The 17,967-nt window shown below is 45.7% G+C and overlaps 1 protein-coding gene across 2 annotated transcripts in view; it reads left to right on the plus strand.

Annotated features, from left to right (window-relative positions):
- Window positions 1-294: 294 nt before the first annotated feature.
- Window positions 295-17,967, plus strand: part of KIT (KIT proto-oncogene, receptor tyrosine kinase) — a 78,362-nt gene continuing 60,689 nt past the window's right edge. For both annotated transcript variants that reach the window (XM_045834392.1, XM_045834393.1), the window contains exon 1: window positions 295-439. In XM_045834392.1, the coding sequence (XP_045690348.1) occupies window positions 373-439 (67 nt within the window). In that variant the 5' untranslated portion in view covers window positions 295-372. The remainder of the gene's footprint in view (window positions 440-17,967) is intronic.

The following is a 17,967-nucleotide window of genomic DNA, read 5'->3' on the forward strand; positions in this document are numbered from 1 at the left end:
AACCGCCTCTGGCGGCCGGACCACAACACAGGGGAGGAGAGGTGGGTTCCGGGGTCGGAAGCTGGCGGCAAAAGCAGGCATGCCCCCCTCCCACGCCGGGAGGCTGAGCCCCCAGGGATTAAACAGGTCGAAGGAAAAGTGACCTGACGCTGCCGAGAGGTAGCGAAATCTGGGAGCAAGGGACGCACTAAGGAAGGGCAGGCTAGGAGGGGCGACGAGAAGGGGCGTGGCCGGCGCGCAGGGGGAGGGCACTGGGAGGAGGGGCTGCTCCTCCGCGCTCGCGGCTCTGGGGGCTCGGCTTTGCCGCGCTCGGTGCACTTGGGCGAGAGCTGGAACGTGGAACGGAGCTGAGATCTCAGCGCTGCCATCGCAATGAGAGGCGCTCCCGGCGCCTGGGATTTTCTCTGCGTCCTGCTCCTCCTGTTCGGCCTCCACACAGGTGGGAGAGCTAGGCGGGCTCCGGGGCCGCGCCCCCCGCCGCTGCCTGTGCCCCTGAGGGCTCCAACTTGCTTCGTGGTATCGGGAAAGGCGGCTGCCGGTCCCCACTGTCCTTGCGTTTCAGCATCCCGAGAGATTCCAGACGTCTCTGGAACTCCCCGGCGCCCATTCTCGCTCACCTGCGTGAGGAACCCCCAGCCACTGGTGGAGGGGTAGCTAAGCTGGGGTCTCCCGGGAATGAGGGCAGCAAGGGGTCTTAAGCGTGAGCGAATGCAGGCTGAGGGTGCGGGCTACATGCTAGTTTGGGTTTGCTTTTGTGCGGAGGGTGCACGGGGGCAGAGGCGGCAGGGTCGGGGGCTCGCACCCCGCGCGTTATCTACTCGGCGAGGCGCGGCCGCTGCTTCCTTTTGTTAAAAGTTGCGCTTCTGTGACCAGCGCACGAAGGACCAGCCGGCAGGTTCTCAGCGCGGAGGGCAAAGTTGGAGAGTTTTTTTTTTTTTTTGCTCTGCAGTTGCTGCTTTCCAACCGAGGGTGCTCTTTGTGCCCCGGAGGTGGGGATAGATTCGCTGCTGCCTCTGCTCGCGGCATCACCCGTGGACACGGGTCAGAGTCTGCGGCGTCCCCCGGGCCTCCAGGTTATGCTTTTGCACAAGGAGCGCTCAGCGTGCGGCTCTGGGGCGGGACCCCGCGAACGGGAGGTGGCAGTTACAGGGACAAGTTGGGTAGGGCGTGTGGAAAGCAGCCGCTAGGTTGCAGACTTTCTGCTTTTGTAAATCCCGTGCCAGAGGCTCGCCCCTTTCTGCTGCGGTGCTGTTTCTTTCCTGCCACGCTCCTCGGAGCGGCTGGGGGCTGCTTGCCTGCCTGCTCTCAGGGGAGGTAGGGACAGTGCGCTGGGACACTGAGGTGCCAGGACCCTGCTGTCTCTCTCGCCCAGCTAGAGTGCCCGGCCAGGTTGGCAGAGCTCTGCAAGCCCCTCGAATCGGCGTCTGACCTGTAATCGTTGGTCCGTTTTGCAACACCCCCTCCCACGTGATATCGATACTTAAGGGCTGCCTGAGGTGGGGGGGGATGGGGGTGGGCGATGGAGTGGAACTTTCTGCAAATATTACTTGAATCTTAAAGCTGTTATTAAAATCCAGTTATATCTGAGCGGGAACTGGGGTATTATGGTGGAGCAGGAGGATTTGCAGGCTCCTGGAAGCCTTAAGGCAGATTCCTGCCCCTTCCCTTTTTTGGGGGGGGGGAGGGGTGGGGGTGAGGGATGTCGCTGGTGCGTGAGCCAGTGCAGGTCACTTGGCCAACCCTGAAGCCCCGTTCTCTCCCAGGTCATTAAAAACAAAAACCAAAAAAACCCTTGAGGTTACTTTGATGACGTAAGGATAGAAAGTGAGTCTGAACTGGAATTCAGGGGCTGCACAGGAAGCATCGCTGTGAACTGTTGTGGGACTCCATAGACGACTGCTCAGTTTTCCTATAAGGTCTCAAGATGCAGCCTCCCGCTTCCCGGTCTTGTAAGGCATTGTGAGGTCTTTCCTGTGGGGGAAGAGAGGCCTTGCATCTGGACCCTTGTGAGGCAGGAGGGATCCTGCGTGAGTGCCCAGATTCTGTGACGGGTCTGACCACCTAAGCTTCAAACGACACGTTTGGCCCTTGCATCTTAAAATTCAACTACTATATGTGAATTTGACCCCAGTAGGGCACTAGAGAGACAAACCTCACAGAATAGTTCCCTTTTTAAAAATGAAGTGAATTTATTGCTTCCTCCTTCCTCATAATTAGCCTGCTCCATCCAATAGATTTTTGGCAAAGGGAATTTTCAGGTCTGGCTTGGAGGGGGGGCGGTGCCTTACCGTGCGGTGACAAAGCCTTTTGCTGCCCTCCGATTTTTCTTTTCTCAACGACTTACTGGCTGTGTGCCCTTGGGCAGTTTGTTTAAATTTGGGGGAGGCCAGTTTCCTCAAGAGGACAGTGAGGTATCTACATCCTGAAGGAGCCTTTGGGTCTGAAATTTTCCTCTATCAGTGTTCTGAGGGTAGCCTCTACACCTTTCCTGATATCTTTCCCTGATTCCTTTCTGCCTCCTTGAAATCCCTCCGCCTCTCCGGCCACAGGGACCATTTGGTGGTACCCTGCTGGTCTGCCCCTGGCTAGAGCAGGGAGGTGTGGTTTGGGTTGTCCTCTCCTTAATTCACATGTGCTCATCTACAGTTTCGTTGTGAGGACTAGGAGGTACCAACTCTGCCAGACCCTTCATCCTCTCCCCTCCCCCAAGTATTTACAACTCCTGTGCCCAGCAGGATGAACCTGCGAGGAGTAGTGAATCATACCTTCCCCTGTTCCTGCAGGTGTGAGGCTAGAGTCATTCCCAGCAGCTGTGCACGTCGTGGATGATTATCCTGCTGGAAATAATATGACGGTCTTACAGTGGAATCCCAAAGAAGTCATTTATCTCCAGCCTGGTCTTTCCCAGTCATCCACACGTTTACTCTTACGATTTGATAAATCATGTATGCTGTGCCATTACAACACATTTTCTGTGGTGCCTGAAATTTCACAATACCTGTATTGTACATAGTGTTGCTCTGTAATTGGAAACTGTGTGCTGGGCACTGTGCTGGGGCCTTGCTTTTAACTGACATTTCCAGTCCTCTCAACAAGCCCAGGAGGCAATATTGTTCCAGTCCCTACCATTTACTGCTGGGGGAACTGGCTGAGGGTGAGTCAGTTCCCAAAATTATCAGCAGTGAAGCCTGAGGTTAGTCCCTCAGAAATGAAGATAAGCTGTGCTAAAATGATGCTGTCAGTTGAAATTTTTTCCATTCCCCTACTCCAAAAAACAGAAATGGTTTTAGCATTATAAACTTGTGGCATATTCATGAATGAGAAAACCCTCAGTGATGGGTAGTATCACTGGGCCATTTACCCTGAGTGAGCACAAGGAGAGATAAGGCAGGTTACCTGCACGCACAGCTTTTCTTCTCAAATTCTGTTCAGCAATGCGCCAAGTATTTTTGGGTTTCCCTTGGAGCATGTTTGTGTACAGATGTTGTGATGATGGATTTTGCTGCTGTTGTTGACAGTCACTATAAGTTGCCTTTAGGATTTTGACTCATTTCCTCACGTCTTCCCCAGGCTGATTAAAGAAGGACACCAGGAAATGAGCCACAGTGTCCCAAGTGGGACTCTTGAACCTGGACTGCAGAGCAGGGATCCCTCAAAGGCAGTGAATTTTCTCCAGGATGAATTTAGTTTTAACAGCTACAGGCTAGGACGTGAGAAGTGCTTTATTTTGTTGCATTCAGGTGTAATAACTTTTACAAAAAGGGATTGAAAGATATTTGAAAGAATCTTAAATATGCAAAATTTCAAGTGCAGTTTCTGTCACTTGGATTTTTGCCCCCATGGCTACAAATCCAGAGCAGGGAGGGACCTACTGGGAAGTTACCGCCGGCAAACATCTGGATGTGGGGTTAGCCTTCGTTGAAAGTAGGGGAGCCTGGAGAGGAAGCCTGGTTTAGTAGTTCTGATGTCTGACATTTTGGACACCAGACAGCTCATCTTTTGTCTTTAGGCTCTCAATAAGTAAAGAGAAGTTGCAAGCTGATAGCCCATGGAGCTGTTTCGTTTGGCTCACATGATGTTTTTTTAGAAACCATTGAGGCAGTGTTTAAAAATATGGAGAATTTATATTCAGGTCTCTTGAAGAGTTGAGAACTCTGCCCCTCTAGACAGGACCTGTGCTGTTCAGGTTGCCCTAGGCAATAGCACTGCTCTCTCCTGCTAGCCCTAGGCATTAAGGCATGTTGGCATTTCGCTCGGGCCCTGGGAAGCCCAGGGGGTACCACACAGATACCTGGAAGAAGGAGCACAAGCCGAAGGAGTGAGACAGCTTCGAATTAACCCCCTCTCTCCTCGGCTAATAGCTTTGTGGCCTTGGAACCAGTTGTTTAATCTTGCTGAGCTTCGCTTTTTCATCCTAGTTTTAGCTGCGTGACTTTGGGAAAGTTAGTTAACCTTTCCGTGCCAGAAATGTGTTGCTACATATGAAGTTTTTAGAATAGTGTGGCCTGGGAGGCTCAGAGTACAAGCTCAATACATGCCAGCCATAATTATCTGTAAAATAGGAATTTTTTTACAGATAAAAAATCTGTAGGGACAATCTGATTGTCCCTAAAATGGGAATAATGCCTACACTAACATGATTTCCCTAAAGATTAGAAAGAGATTCTTGTAGAGACTTGGCATATGGGGTCTGGGGTAGAATAGGCAGCTAATACATGAGTAAATTCTGCAGGTATGTAGAATTTGACTGTTTTTCATTATAGTCCTGTATACAGTACCAGTAAGTGCTAACTTGACACCTTGTAAAATGGCACAAACTTTGAGTTTTATTTTGAGTGAGCTTTTTAGATAACAGTTGGGAATCACTAGTTTTAGAGATTGAGCCGACCTTGGAGTTTGGGGGAACCAGAACTCCTGGTCTGATCATTTTTCCTGATTGTACCTGATACAATAATTGTACCTGATAATTTTTCCACTCAGCTTATACTTTAGCCTTCACGCTTAGATTTTGGTTATGACACATTTTTGTTAGATCTCTTCCAATGTATACCTATCTGACAGCTAGATTTTCAACACTTTTGCAAATTTTAAAGTTTAAGTTAAATAGATATTTAGGGCCTGTGGCATTAGATTTAAAAGCTTGGGCTCCACCTTTGGCAACTTGCATTTTTATCCAGTTCCGCCGCTTGCCCACTGTGTGATCTGGGTAAGAGCCGTCGTCACCTCTCCTTGAAGTCCGTTTCCTCGTCTGTAGAACGGGCGCGATGGTGCAGGGCTCCTGAAGGGAGTGTATGAGCTGCGCAGAGCATGCTCAGCACGGTGTCCTGTGCAGCGGGAGCACGGTGCTTCACTATCATGCTGATTTCATGTTCCTCATTTGGCTTTATCTCTTATAAAAAAATGAAAATGGTGTAAAATCAGATTAACTAGAAGTATGTTTTGGTATTAAGATGAAGTATATACATTTAATGTGTAGTTTTTTTTTCCTTTTGTTTTTAAAGCTGATAATTCTGGTACTGCATACTTCTCTTCCTGGCTTTTTATTTAACTTTATTTAAACTGCTTTCCCTCAAATGGGATACAGATGACTGGATGAAAGTTGAAGAGGGGAAAGGTCTGTAAATGGTCATTTTCTCAAGGTGAGAAAGGAAATGTAACTCACGTGGGTTCCTGGAACCCTGTTACCTTGTAAAGTGGCATTGAGAGGTCCTTGAGATCAGGAGCTGTCCCGTGACTGCCTTCGCTGGGAGTGAGGGACCAAGCTGAACTTGTCCGTTGCCCCAGGCTGGACACTCAGTGAGGCTCAGTAAATATAGGCTTAACATCTCTCCTCTTCTCCAGCACCTGCACCGCACTTTGGGCACAATAAATGCTCAGTGAACATTTCAGATTGAGGTTTATCCATCTCTGTACCTATATTCTTGCAGAGACTCCAGGAACTGGCTAGGGCTGGGGGAGGGACAGGGAAGAACACAGCCACCCATTCAAAGTAGAATTGGTGTCTTAAGAAGTGCAAAGTGCTTGGGGAAGATTTCATTGGGGAGGAGTTAGTGTCTCCATGGGTGGGTGATAGCAATCAGGGATTAGTAAAAGTGTCTATGTGGGAGGTAACATTTGAGATTCATTTCTGCACCTTAAAAGAGAGAAGGTAGAGCATTTGTTGTTGAGGCTTCAATTGGAAAAAGCTACAGAAACGGGGAGGAAGACATCACGATGTTACTTGAATGTTACTTGAGGCTGGTGCAATCTGTTGGTGTGATGGCTGGGGGTAGGGAGCTGGAGGGGAAAAGGCTGGAAAGGTAGACTTTTTGATTTAGCCTCAAGGAGCATTTAGGGTTTGGTTCAGATTCTGAAAAAAGCTTTGAAGCCAAGACTAGGGTGGGCTTTGTTTACTAGTCCAGAGCTGCTCACTCGTTCTGTCCGTTTAAGGCCACTCTGCAACCTGTTTCCAACACTTGGATGCTCTTTTGCTGTGGGCAGCTGAGACTAAAGAAGGCATGAGTGTTTAAATGTTAGGAAAATACACATTTTAGGATATACAATTTACCGTCTGAATAATTTTTAGGTGTACTGTTCAGTAGTGTTAAGTTCATTCACATTGTTGTACAGCTGGTCTCCAGAACGCGTCAGCTTGCAAAACTGAAACGCTGTACCCATTAATCACTAACTCCCTATTCTCCCCTCCCCCAGCCCCTGGCAGCCATCATTCTACTTTCTGTCACTATAAATTTGAGTACTCGAGGGACTTCATGTAAGTGGAATCATTCAGTATTTGTCTTTGTGATTGGCTAATTTCACTTAGCACAGCAGTGTGCCACAAGATTTTTTAAAACATACAGTACCTAACAAAACATACAAAAGGCACTGGCCTCTTTTTCCTGAGATTGTCAAATAACAAAACAACAGCCATTCGGTGTGAATGAATCAAAATGACATCTATTTTTGTTAGATTGGCAAAAAAGATATTTTTAGGGCATGCTACAGAATTTTAGTAATTAGTTGACCTGTGCTTGTGCCATCAGATAAAAAAGGTTGAAAATCACTGACTTAGCATAGTGTCCTCAAGATTCGTCCATATTGTAGCACATGTGGTTTGTGTATGTATGTGCCTGAATATGTCACATTTTATGCATTCACCCATCAACAGATGCTTGGGCGGCTTCCCTCTTTTGGCTATCAAGAGTGATGAAGCTGTGAACATGGGTGTATAAATACCTAAGGGAGAGTTTCTGAGGGTCCTATTTTAGGACAGCGAATTCCATGGCTGAGAGCTATGTGTTGGTGCGGAGCTGGGCACAGGGATGATCTGACTCTTCGGATGAAGGGGTGAGGCCCTGAGTGCTAGTGTGCGTGCCCTGGAAAGAAGGGGCAGTACTTAAGAGAAAGAGGAAGGTGCAGACTTAACTCAGCTGGCAAATTCACAGGCACCTGGGATGTGTCAGGCCCCGACGAGACCGAGGAGAAGGGGCATGGGAGTCCCGGCGGGTGTGTGTGACTGGGAGTGCTGGTGGTACCTGGAAATTAGCGGAAATAAAGCCCAGAGGAGCTGCAGCTCCACCGGTGGTGGGCAGGGGACCGGATGTTGTGTTTGTGCATCGATTAGCTGTTGGCTACACTCAATTCCACAGGTGGCAGACATGCATGAAATTCTTCGTAGGGTCAGGTCCACGTAAAAAACAAAACTAAACCCCAAAGGTCACGGAACATGACTATGACATTATGGTAGGAGTTGGGAGTTATAAGAATTATGTGTTAAAAAAATTTAAAAATGACCCCCTGAAAAATGAAAAAAATTGTGTGTTTAGTATCTATATAATAAAAAGTAAATTTTCATGAAAAGTAAATATTTAGCATTAGTTATTTACTTTTAAAAAGTGTATTTATTGGTTTCTTAGAGGACAAGATGGGCGTTCTGGATGTAGAGGAAGACACAGAGTTAATTAAAGCTTGAGAAATAGGCCGTTTGAAGGCAACCTAAACTGGATTTATTAAGCCTAGGGAAGATAAGATGAAACACGCGTTAGTGAATGACAGTCCTCAAATATTTGTAATGTGTGAGTGAAGGATGGGACAAAAGGAGAGCAGTTTAAATTGCCCCAGGAGAAAATTAAGATTTTTTTTTAAGGAAAATTCTTTGATTGGAACTAGTTATAGGGGCTTCACTGCAGTTATGAGGAAAGCGAAATAATTTTCATTCTGAGATGGTTGGGTCCTGCCCACCTCGGTCGGGGACTGATGGCCCTTTCACGGCCTGTCTGAAACCCTTTTGTATGAAATAACCTGCTCTTTGTCTTTGGTCGCTGCCTGGGCCAGGATAGAGTGTTTCTCATAAACCGCGGATCGACTCTAACGTGATGCACTGCTCTCCTCACAATTTTTGGCTACATTGAAAATAGCCAATAAAGAACCCACAGCCTAAAAGGGGGTTGGTTATTGATCTGTTGGAGGTGGGGGACATCGAGCCTCTAACCACAGAATGAACTGTGCAGTGTGATAGCTTAAGCTGAGTGTCAAAATAAGAAAAACAAAAGGAAGTTGGAGGTCTGGAGAAGTCCATCCTCTATCGTCATTATCCCTAACCTAAAACTGTGCTCTGCGATTGCCCGACTGACTGATCCTTTGAGAAGGAGCCGGCTGTGCTGCTGGGAGATGGAAAGACCCGTAAGCATGAAGTCCTGTCCCGTTGAGGACTCAGGGATGGACTGCTCACTGGGTGGCTCACCCCAGCCCTCTGACTTCCCGTCCCACCTGTCCTCTTCCTTTTGGTCATTCTGGGCTCATGGCTCAGTGGCACATGGGAGAGCAGTCAGGGGTCCAGTCGGAGAAGGTGGTAGAACTGAAATGGCACTTCAACAGCTACTGGTTGTTTAGACCAGTTCGCCTGTCGTGGTGAAGTCTCAGATGGGATCCCTGCCTGTAAAGAGCCTAGGATCTGGGAAGGTAAGTGCTGGGGAGATGCTGATGTTGTCAGATTTGTAATTAAGTAACGGCCCTCGTCCGGCATTCATTACCATTGGCTTGGAGAAATGGCCGTCAGTTTGTGAGTTGAATGGCTGATTCAGAGGAAGATCTGGCACCTGAGTTGTATCTTGAAGAGTGAGTGGGACAGGAATTGGTCCAGGTGTTGACAGCACAAGCAAAGGGTTGCAGTTAGCCAAAAGCCTCCTATAGAACGAATCCCTGCGGAGACTAGTGGAAGATGAGAGAGGATAATTTTTAGGGAACTTGCATTTATATTCTTCAATAATTGCAGTATTTCCTACAATGCCATATGTGATGAGATTTGTGTGAGTGTAATGTGGTCAATTAGTTGCTTACTCAGAAATAACTTGAGCGGAAAAGTACGGATCACACTTTTGCATGTTTTACATATATGTACAATTCAAATTCAGAGCAGGTCCCTCCCGAGAATATGTACTTAATGTTGTTTTTAGGTCTATGGCTAATTACATTGCCCAACCTGCCCACCCCATCACCCCCACCTGAGATAACAGGTTACAGTAGATGCTTATTAACAGATTGTAAATATTTAGTTAAATGATAAGCTGGGTATGCAGCAGTCTGCATAAGATCATTTGTAAAACAACAACAAACCCTCAAACCAAGCCAGCACCAAGCAGAACCCCCAAGCCTTGATAAAGGCCGGACGTGGCTTAGGAGATCTTGGGGTTCTGCCCTGGGCTCCCCAGGTTTGCACTGGAAAGTAATTAGGTGTGTTGGCTACTGCTCACTGCTGAAAGGCTGTTTGTGGGAAGCACACATCTATCATTTAAGGAAAAGGCGTGAGTGATGACTTGCCAAGGAAAACCTTGTTCCTGACCAAGCAGGGGAAATAATAAGGAAAATGAAAAGAGGAGGAATCTTTACTCTTTTGCTTGTATCTTTTAAGTTTTTTAGTGAAGTGAGCCACCCTGCTGCATTTGGGCCTACCCCCAGGTGACTCAGGTAACTTCAGAGGGTGTTAAAACTTCAAAACAACCCAGAACTGCCAGTAATTTACATATAATGACCTTTGTAGAGCCCTAAACAGAAGGATTACTTAGCAGAGGTAGAACAATAGATGTGTTATCACAGAGAACTTTGGAAATTATTTGGTATCTCTCTTCTTTTTTATTTTTTTTAAGAGCAAGAGGAAGGGAGGGAGAAAGGGAGAGAAACATTGATGTGAGAAACATCAATCCCCCACTGGGGACTGAACCTACAACCTAGGCATGTGCCCTGACTGGGAATCAAACGGGTGACCTTTTGATTTGTGGGATGATGCCCAACCAACTGGGTCACACTGGTCAGGGCTTGGCATTTCTTTGTACTGGAAGTATTTATAGATAGGGATCTAATACAGATTTGGCTCCTGTGGAAAACTGTTGATTTTGAAATTGTGGTAGGTGGGTGGTGGCATTGGCTGTTTGTTATTTGGCTAGTGCATGTTGTTAAGAAAACAAGGCAGTGTTTTAAAAAAGTTGAGAATTATTCTACTTGGAAAAACTGGGTAGTTTCAAAGTGATGACAATTTTTTAGTTTGTAAAATGTTCTAAATGTATTTCCATTCTAAATATCACAATGTAGATTTCTTGTTTAATGAGTAAAGTTGAGTTATGTACCCGAGGAAGAGTTTCACCTGAAGAAATGGCCTGGTTAAACCACACGGGCTGGCCTTTAGCATTCTGTCATTAAATTAAACCAGGATTCTTAATCCAAAGTGTGTCCTTAGAATAGCTACTTGAAAATGGTTAATTGGGATATTTAAGTGTTTTTCTAGTTATTTTAGTGTAGTTGGTACATTTACTGCCGGGAAATAGACAGATTTTTAGCTCAACCAAGGATTTATGAGTTTCATTGAACCAACCCCTCCTCTCCTGCTTTTTAAAATAAACTAGTAGCATATGTAGACGGGCTTATGCATTTTTTAGTAGATCTGAATGTGTAGCCTAATTTACATTCCAGCATTTTCGAGGGATATTTTTTGGAACTACTGCTTTCTGAAGAGAGGCTGGCTGAGGGGGGGATGCAGAGGGGCGGACACGCGGCCCTGCGTCAGGTGAGGGGAGTCCCAGGCAGGGCCCTCGGCCTGTCTGTTTGCACAAGGGACCTGGAGCAGCGCACAAGGGACCTGGAGTAGCAGCTCCGGCCATATAGCAGTAGTGCTTGAGATGTGCAGCTTCGTCCTGCTGGTCCCTTCTAATGTCTTTTAAACTGACCGGATACCAGGACTTCCTAGATGTGTTCACAAGTAATTATCAAAGCATTAAGTGGGGTATTACCAAAGCATTGAGCACACTGGGTAAAAAACCCTTGTCCTCTAGGGGCTTATGCTTTAGTGAATTCTTTTTCTCATAAGCCCAGGCCCACAGAGAGCCCAGAAAAAATATGGTCTAGGGACTCATAGAAAGCAGCTTAATTTAGCTTTATTTCAGTTCTGTGTTACGGTTAATTGAGGAAGGGAGCGGAGAAAGCAAGGTTTCTCCGGGTCGGGAGGGACTGGGTTCAGGATGGGGAAGGAAGGGCCTGAGAAGGCAAACTGGGAGACTGGGGAGAGGAGAGGGATGGGCAGGCACTCACTCAGCAGGAGCTTTGTGAGCTGTTTGTCACTGGAGTCCGGCCTGCCACCAGTCCTGCCACCAGTCCTGCCACCAGCCCGGCCCTCAGTCCTGCCCTCAGAAAGGCTGTGCATTCCCCCTGGCAGCGTTTCACCGCCCTAGCCTTTTTGCAATTTTGGAGCCCTGCGCCCCCGGAGCAGGTGCTCTGTCGGAGGGTTCGCCGAAGGGGACTGAATAAGTGTGCGCACCCAGTGTCCTCACTTTCAGGGCTTCATGGAGCCGTTCATGTGCCAAAATTTTTTTGGAACCATTTTTTTCCCCCCAGAACATACCAGAATGAGACAGATGCTTCAGGGGTCCAGGCTGAATGCTCTTTAGAATGTCTCCCAGAACTGGAGGATCTGTACCTCCCTTTTAAATCGTTTCACCCTTTTCTTGTTAATTTGGACCATCTCCGGTTTCAATAATAACTGTGTTCTACCAGTAGCACTGTGGGTCTGGCAGAGTGCCAGTTAGCCACCGTCAGGCATACTGCCCATCATGTTTCAACTCTCCTGTCACTAGCTGGCCTGGGTGAGGTGACCTGGTTGACTTCGCCTGACTTTTTCCATTATAACTTTAGGGTGGCCTTTGTGGGTCCCATGAAGTGATAAGCTGCCCAGTTTCAAATCAAGGACTGACGCCCCCAAGTGAGAACTGACACAGTGGAAATACTTGGGATTGGAAAGGTCCTTCTCTGTCAGCTACGGGGCACAGAACAGGACTCTTGCTGCCTTTGGTACTGGTAGGAAGAAATCCCTGATACAGACGGGCTAGGGACGGAAGTGGTAGCCTCTTGAGTTGCGGGCAAGAAGGTGTGCCCGGCGTGACCAAGCTTTGGTTGAGGGCATTAAGGGGATTCCTCAGCTGCTTGGTGGGATGTCAGTTAACGATTTTGATGAAACTACCAGCTTTAGGAATACAACTAGGGGTACTTAAGAATTCCATCAGTTGCTTTAAAGTACTTGCTATAGGTTTGAGGAAGGATTCTAGTGTTTCTAAGCCAGAGAATACTTTTTATCTGGCATAATCATCTTTGGTTAGCACCTATTGTTTGGGGTGAGACTTTCAGGGCCTAAATTTAAATAGGCCCTGTTTAAATTTGCTATCAGTTGAGACTAGGGAATGGTTAAAAAGATAAAAAAAAGTAGGGGAACTATGACTTCTAGGCTATTTCCTGGATTGTTTGAAAACCTATGACCAGCCATTTTATTTCAAGATGGAGGAACTGAACTTCATCTTCACTTAGTATATGTATTATTTACTATGGGAACATTTCACACATAGAGAATAGTGTAATGCACCCTTATACATTCATCATTCAGCTTCACCAGTTGGATCAGCAACCAGTCTTTCTGCTTTACCTTTGTCTACTGCACCCTCTCGTTATTTCGAAGCAGGTCTCAAGCACCATGGAATTTTATCTGTAAATATTTTCAGTATGTAGCTCTAAAATACCGAGTCCTGTCCCTAAAATAATGGTAATGCCAATGTCACACCCTTCCAAATCAATATAACTCCACAGTGTCATTGAGTATTCAGCATTCACATTTTTCTCTATTAAGAAAGTATAAAATATATAAACATTTGATAGACTCCAAACAAGATCCACATATTACAATTGGTTGATATGATGTTTAACTCCTTTTTTTATTTATAGATTCTTTTCCCATTTTTTGTTGAAGCAACAGGATTTGTCCCAGGCATTTTTTCAGTCTAAATTCTGCTGATTGCATTTCTCTGTTCTCTGCATTTCCTATGAATTGGTGATTTAGAGTTTTGGTCCTATTCATGTTTGATCTTTAATTTTTCACTCACATAACATACAATTAACCATTTTCTGAAGTGCCTCTAATAGGTGCCTCAGGAAGGACTCATGGAAAGTATTTTCTGAATTATGCATTTACAACCAGTTGTCTGTAGCCTTGCCACTTAAAGTAAGTTTTGCTGATACATAAATCCTTGGCCCATCTTTTCTTTGCTCAGCTGCCTTTAATGCTGTATTGGCTTTTGCCATAAAGTGTTGTCAAAGTCAGCTGACAAACTGATTTTCTTTCCTTCACATTTAGCTTTGGGTCTGTTTGCCCAGATACCCGAAGGAATGGTTTTTATATTTACTCCTTGAAGTCCAGTACTTTTATAGGGTTGGTTGCTCAGGATGGCCATGATGTGCCACTTTAATATGTAAAATCAGGTGTCTTCATTTCTAGTGCAGTTTTCTTACAGTACAGCTATTTATTCATATTCTGCTCTTTGTTGGCTTTAGGAATTTCCATTATGTGTGTGTTAGATCTTCTTTGCTAGTCTTCTATATCAATCACTTTCTCTCAAATCCTTTTAATGGCTTCATAGTTTGTTTGAATTAAAAAAGTTTCCTTTTTTCAATCTTCTAGTTCCTGTAAGACACTATTTTATTTGCTCTTGTTTCCTTTTTATTTACCCTTCATTTCTAAAATGACTTTTTTTCTAATTCTTTTCTTAGTTCTTTACCCCTATTTTCCAACCTTTAGTTTCTCCAGTCAACTCATTTCTGAGTTTTTAAAGTTCTGATTTATGCTGCCCTTCATAGCTTCTTTCATTCATTTTATTTCCTTTAGTTCATTTTGAAATATTACGTTATAGTTCTCATTTGTTTTGTGTCTTTCTGGCATGATTTTATTGTTTGTACTAGGGCTGTCATTCTGTGTGTTATTTTTTGCTTAAGTAACTATTTGGAATTGAACTGTGATTCTATTCTGTCATTCACTGTGACTTTTCTTATATTTTTAGTAGAGCTTTTCCAGCGTCAGAGTTCTAGAGGATCCACTTACACTGTTTTCATGAGGTGGTTAAAAATGTGGACTCACTTTTCTGCATCCTAAGGTCTTAAACTCCTTTTGTGTCCGCATTTTCACCCCCCACCTTCCCCCAGCCCATCTGAACCTTCCCTTTGTCCCTGTTTTCCTCATCTTAGATTCATCCCCAGCAATTTCTCCTCTGCCTGGGGCTGTCCTAGTTTGTCCTTAGTTCACAGGGATCAGATTTCCCCACTCAGAACGTTGTGTTGCCTGGGTCACGATCCCTTCTGCCCTCACTGGTGGAACGGGAGCCAGCTAAGCCTTCTGCCTGTGTGTGGGCGTGTCCCCGGAGGGCTCTTCCGGGCTCTTCCGGGCTCTTCAGCTGACTCTCCAGGGGCACTTCCGGTAGTCCGGCTCCTCGTCCTCGCCCACAGGGGTCGCCCACAGGGGTCGTGGGGAGACCTTGTCCCCTAGATGTGCTGTGCCTGTCGGTTCTGCTCTGTCTGTCTGTTTTTAAGGTTACGGTGGGGGTGGGGCGGGGGGGGGTGTTCAGTCCTTGTGCTGCCGCCGCCATCTTGCCTGGAGTCTCTGTGGACTTTTTAACGTAAAACTTGCTAACCTCTGAGTCTACCGAGTCGGGGACCAAAGCAGCCAAGCCTTGAATTGTTAAATCACTGGTTAGTTGTCTTTGAAAAACAACTTCCGAAAGCAGTTACGAAAAATGTGCTGTAGAGAGAAAAGTGTGAGGGGTTGTAACTGGCTAAAAACTGGAACACTTGGTGGCCGGTGTAGCATTCACTTCCTAAACCGACGGTTTATGACGAAGTGGAAAGGTCGAAATCTTCCGAGGACCAGGGAGCCCATGTCTGAGCTATTTTTTTCCTGAGGAAAATGTATCAAAAGTGACAGATTTTTTGCCATTATTTGGTGTGATATTCCTTGAGTTCTGAAGGAGATAATGCTATTGTAGTCTAAAAACTTTCAGCCTCACTTATACTTTTAGTACCATCTAATGAAGATAAAACCATTACTTAATGAGGTGTATTTTTTGCTTTCAGTTTTTTTCCCCAGTGAAACATTTGCATATTTCTAATTATAGTGATTTGGGGAAAAGGGCTGCCGGGGCTTGACATAATATTAATTTAGAGTTCCAAATATATTAAATTTCTTTCCTCCAACTTGAGTTTCCTCCAGCTGGCCATTGGTTTAAATTACATACTGAAAGGTTACAATTTTAGAAGAGGTCTCGCTTTGCTCTTCTTTCAGGGATAGACATTGTTCTAGAGTCATTTAAGGAAGAAATAAAACTTTCTCAATGGACATATGGGAAATCTTTTTTAAAATCCGGGAAAATACAGATAGGCCATTTTCAGACATTCCCTCTTGTTTTCTACAAAGAGGTTGAGAAGAAATCATCTCAAACACGGGGCTGGTCATTAGGAATTCTTTGCAGAACGGTAGCAGGCTTAACGTATTGCTGTGAATGAACATCACCCAAGAAAAATTAAGGGAAAAGTGAACACTCTTGAAGCAAATTGACCAACAAGCGTTCTGATGAATGTTGCAGCAAATATGAATAAACTAATTTTGCCCATTTGTGTGCTTTCAGACCAGTGTGATTGTTTGGGTCTAATTATTTTTTTTATTTCATTAATTCAAATGTGGAATTTTGAATTAACTGTAGAATTAACCGTTAATTCAAAATTGACTGTAGAATTAACGGTCACTGCAGTTGTCTGATTAGCAGTTTAGGAAATCGGTGACTGGTATGGGACTGCTCACCAAGAAATGCCTGGCGTTTGAGAGGGCTGTGTGCAAGGGCACCCAAAGTCGAGGAGAAGCTGTGCCGTTTTCTCTGTGTCTCACCCCCTGTAAACGGGACCCAGAGGCCCTGACTGGATTAGCATGGGCCGCGGGCGTGCACCCTGGGCCCTCAGATGGAGTGCACAGATTGAGGTCTGATGTGCTGCAGAAGTTGTCTTTGCCACCCAGTGTCACTGTTACAGAGTCCCGTCGCTGTGACTGGTGAATTCTGCAACATTTCCCACTTTTAAAGCTTGGGGATTTGAGAAATCTGTGCCCCAATGGCTGCCAAAGCTTGTCAGGGGGACCCAGTGTGAGGCCGATTTCTAGGTGTAAAAGCTAGGCAGATTTGCTCACTCAAGACAATCTGTTTTTGCAGGTTTGCTTTGAGTTCCAAGATACAGATACTGGTAAAAAAAAAATTTTTTTTTTTTTGCTACACTAATATCATAGGTTTCTTCTGTCAGCCGCCTGTCTTGTGGGGGCCTGGACCAACAGCAGCAGCATCACCTGGAATGTGTCAGAAATGCACCCTCCCTCCCTACCCAGAGCTACTGAAATTGGAAATTCTGGAGCAGGACCCATCAATACATTTTAATAAGCTCTCCAGGTGATTCTGGGACAGGCTAAAGTTTGGGAACCACTGGTCTAGAGTATATGTAAAACCTACTGGGCTTTGTCACAGCAGTGGGCTATGATAGTTAAAAAGTTAAAGCTCTTGCCCTAGCTGGTGTGGCTCAGTGGACTGAGCACCGGCCTGAAAACTAAAGGGCTGCCGGCCGGTTTGATTTCCAGTCAGGGCACATGCCGGGGTTGCAGATCAGGTCGGGGTATGAGAGAGGCAACCACACATGGGGTTTTTCTCCCTCTTTCTCCCTCCCTTCCCTTCTCTCTAAAAATAAATAAATAAATCTTAAAAAAATTTTTTAAAGTTAAAGCTCCTGTGGTCTCTTGAGTGTCAGAGAGGGTTCTCAGTTCTCCTTCTGTTGTGCTAAGAAGATAGAGTTTCAGTTAGTCCGGACAGGAAAACAGACAACTGCAGTACTGTGGGACAGTGCCTCAGTAGAGGCTGCCAGAGACCTTCAGAAAATGCCCATGTGCATGGGAGAGGGGACTGGAAAGCCTCTTAGAGGTGGTGTTTAGAAAGGAAAATATGATTGAGACTCTCTCTGATTCAAACCCAGTGCTCTTAGAGTAAATTTGTGCATGCAGATCCAAATCAGGGCCCCCAGGGTTTCCTTTTGAGCTCCATTTTGCACATGGTACCTGCCTCATCCTTTGCCCTCATGCTTTCTTACTCCTTGAAGGTGCGCTGCTCGGTCCAGCACTGCCAGGGCACCGCATTGCCCCCGGGCGTCCTAGTGCACTTCTGCTCCCAGCTTGTATGTTGCCTTCTGACCCCCCAGGGTAGGTGAGCTCAGCTCTCCTTATACAGTGTACTTCTTTGTACTCATCACATTGTAATTATATAATTGTATAATAGTTTATTGCTCAATGGTGGAGCTAAATATAAACTCCACGTGGGGGAGAGACCTTGCCTTGTTCACTGCAGCTCAAGGGTGCAGCACATAGCAAGCCCTCAGGAAATACTTTTAGATGAATGGGTGATGGCAAGTGGGGGAGGGTGCAGTCTCATCTTTATCCCTAAGTTATGGGGCTGGTTAATGTATGCAATAGTGATAGAGGTGTCACCTGGTGAGTTTTACTTATGAGAGCAATTGCTACCAACATGTAATCCTACCACCGGAACAGGCAGGTCCCTTGCACAGTGGTAGCAAAATCTTTTAACTTGTTTCTAATTTGGGGTCTGG

Source organism: Phyllostomus hastatus, unplaced genomic scaffold (assembly GCF_019186645.2).
Source record: "Phyllostomus hastatus isolate PE091 unplaced genomic scaffold, TTU_PhHast_1.1 phas_contig_196, whole genome shotgun sequence".
NCBI classification, from domain to species: Eukaryota; Metazoa; Chordata; class Mammalia; order Chiroptera; family Phyllostomidae; genus Phyllostomus; species Phyllostomus hastatus.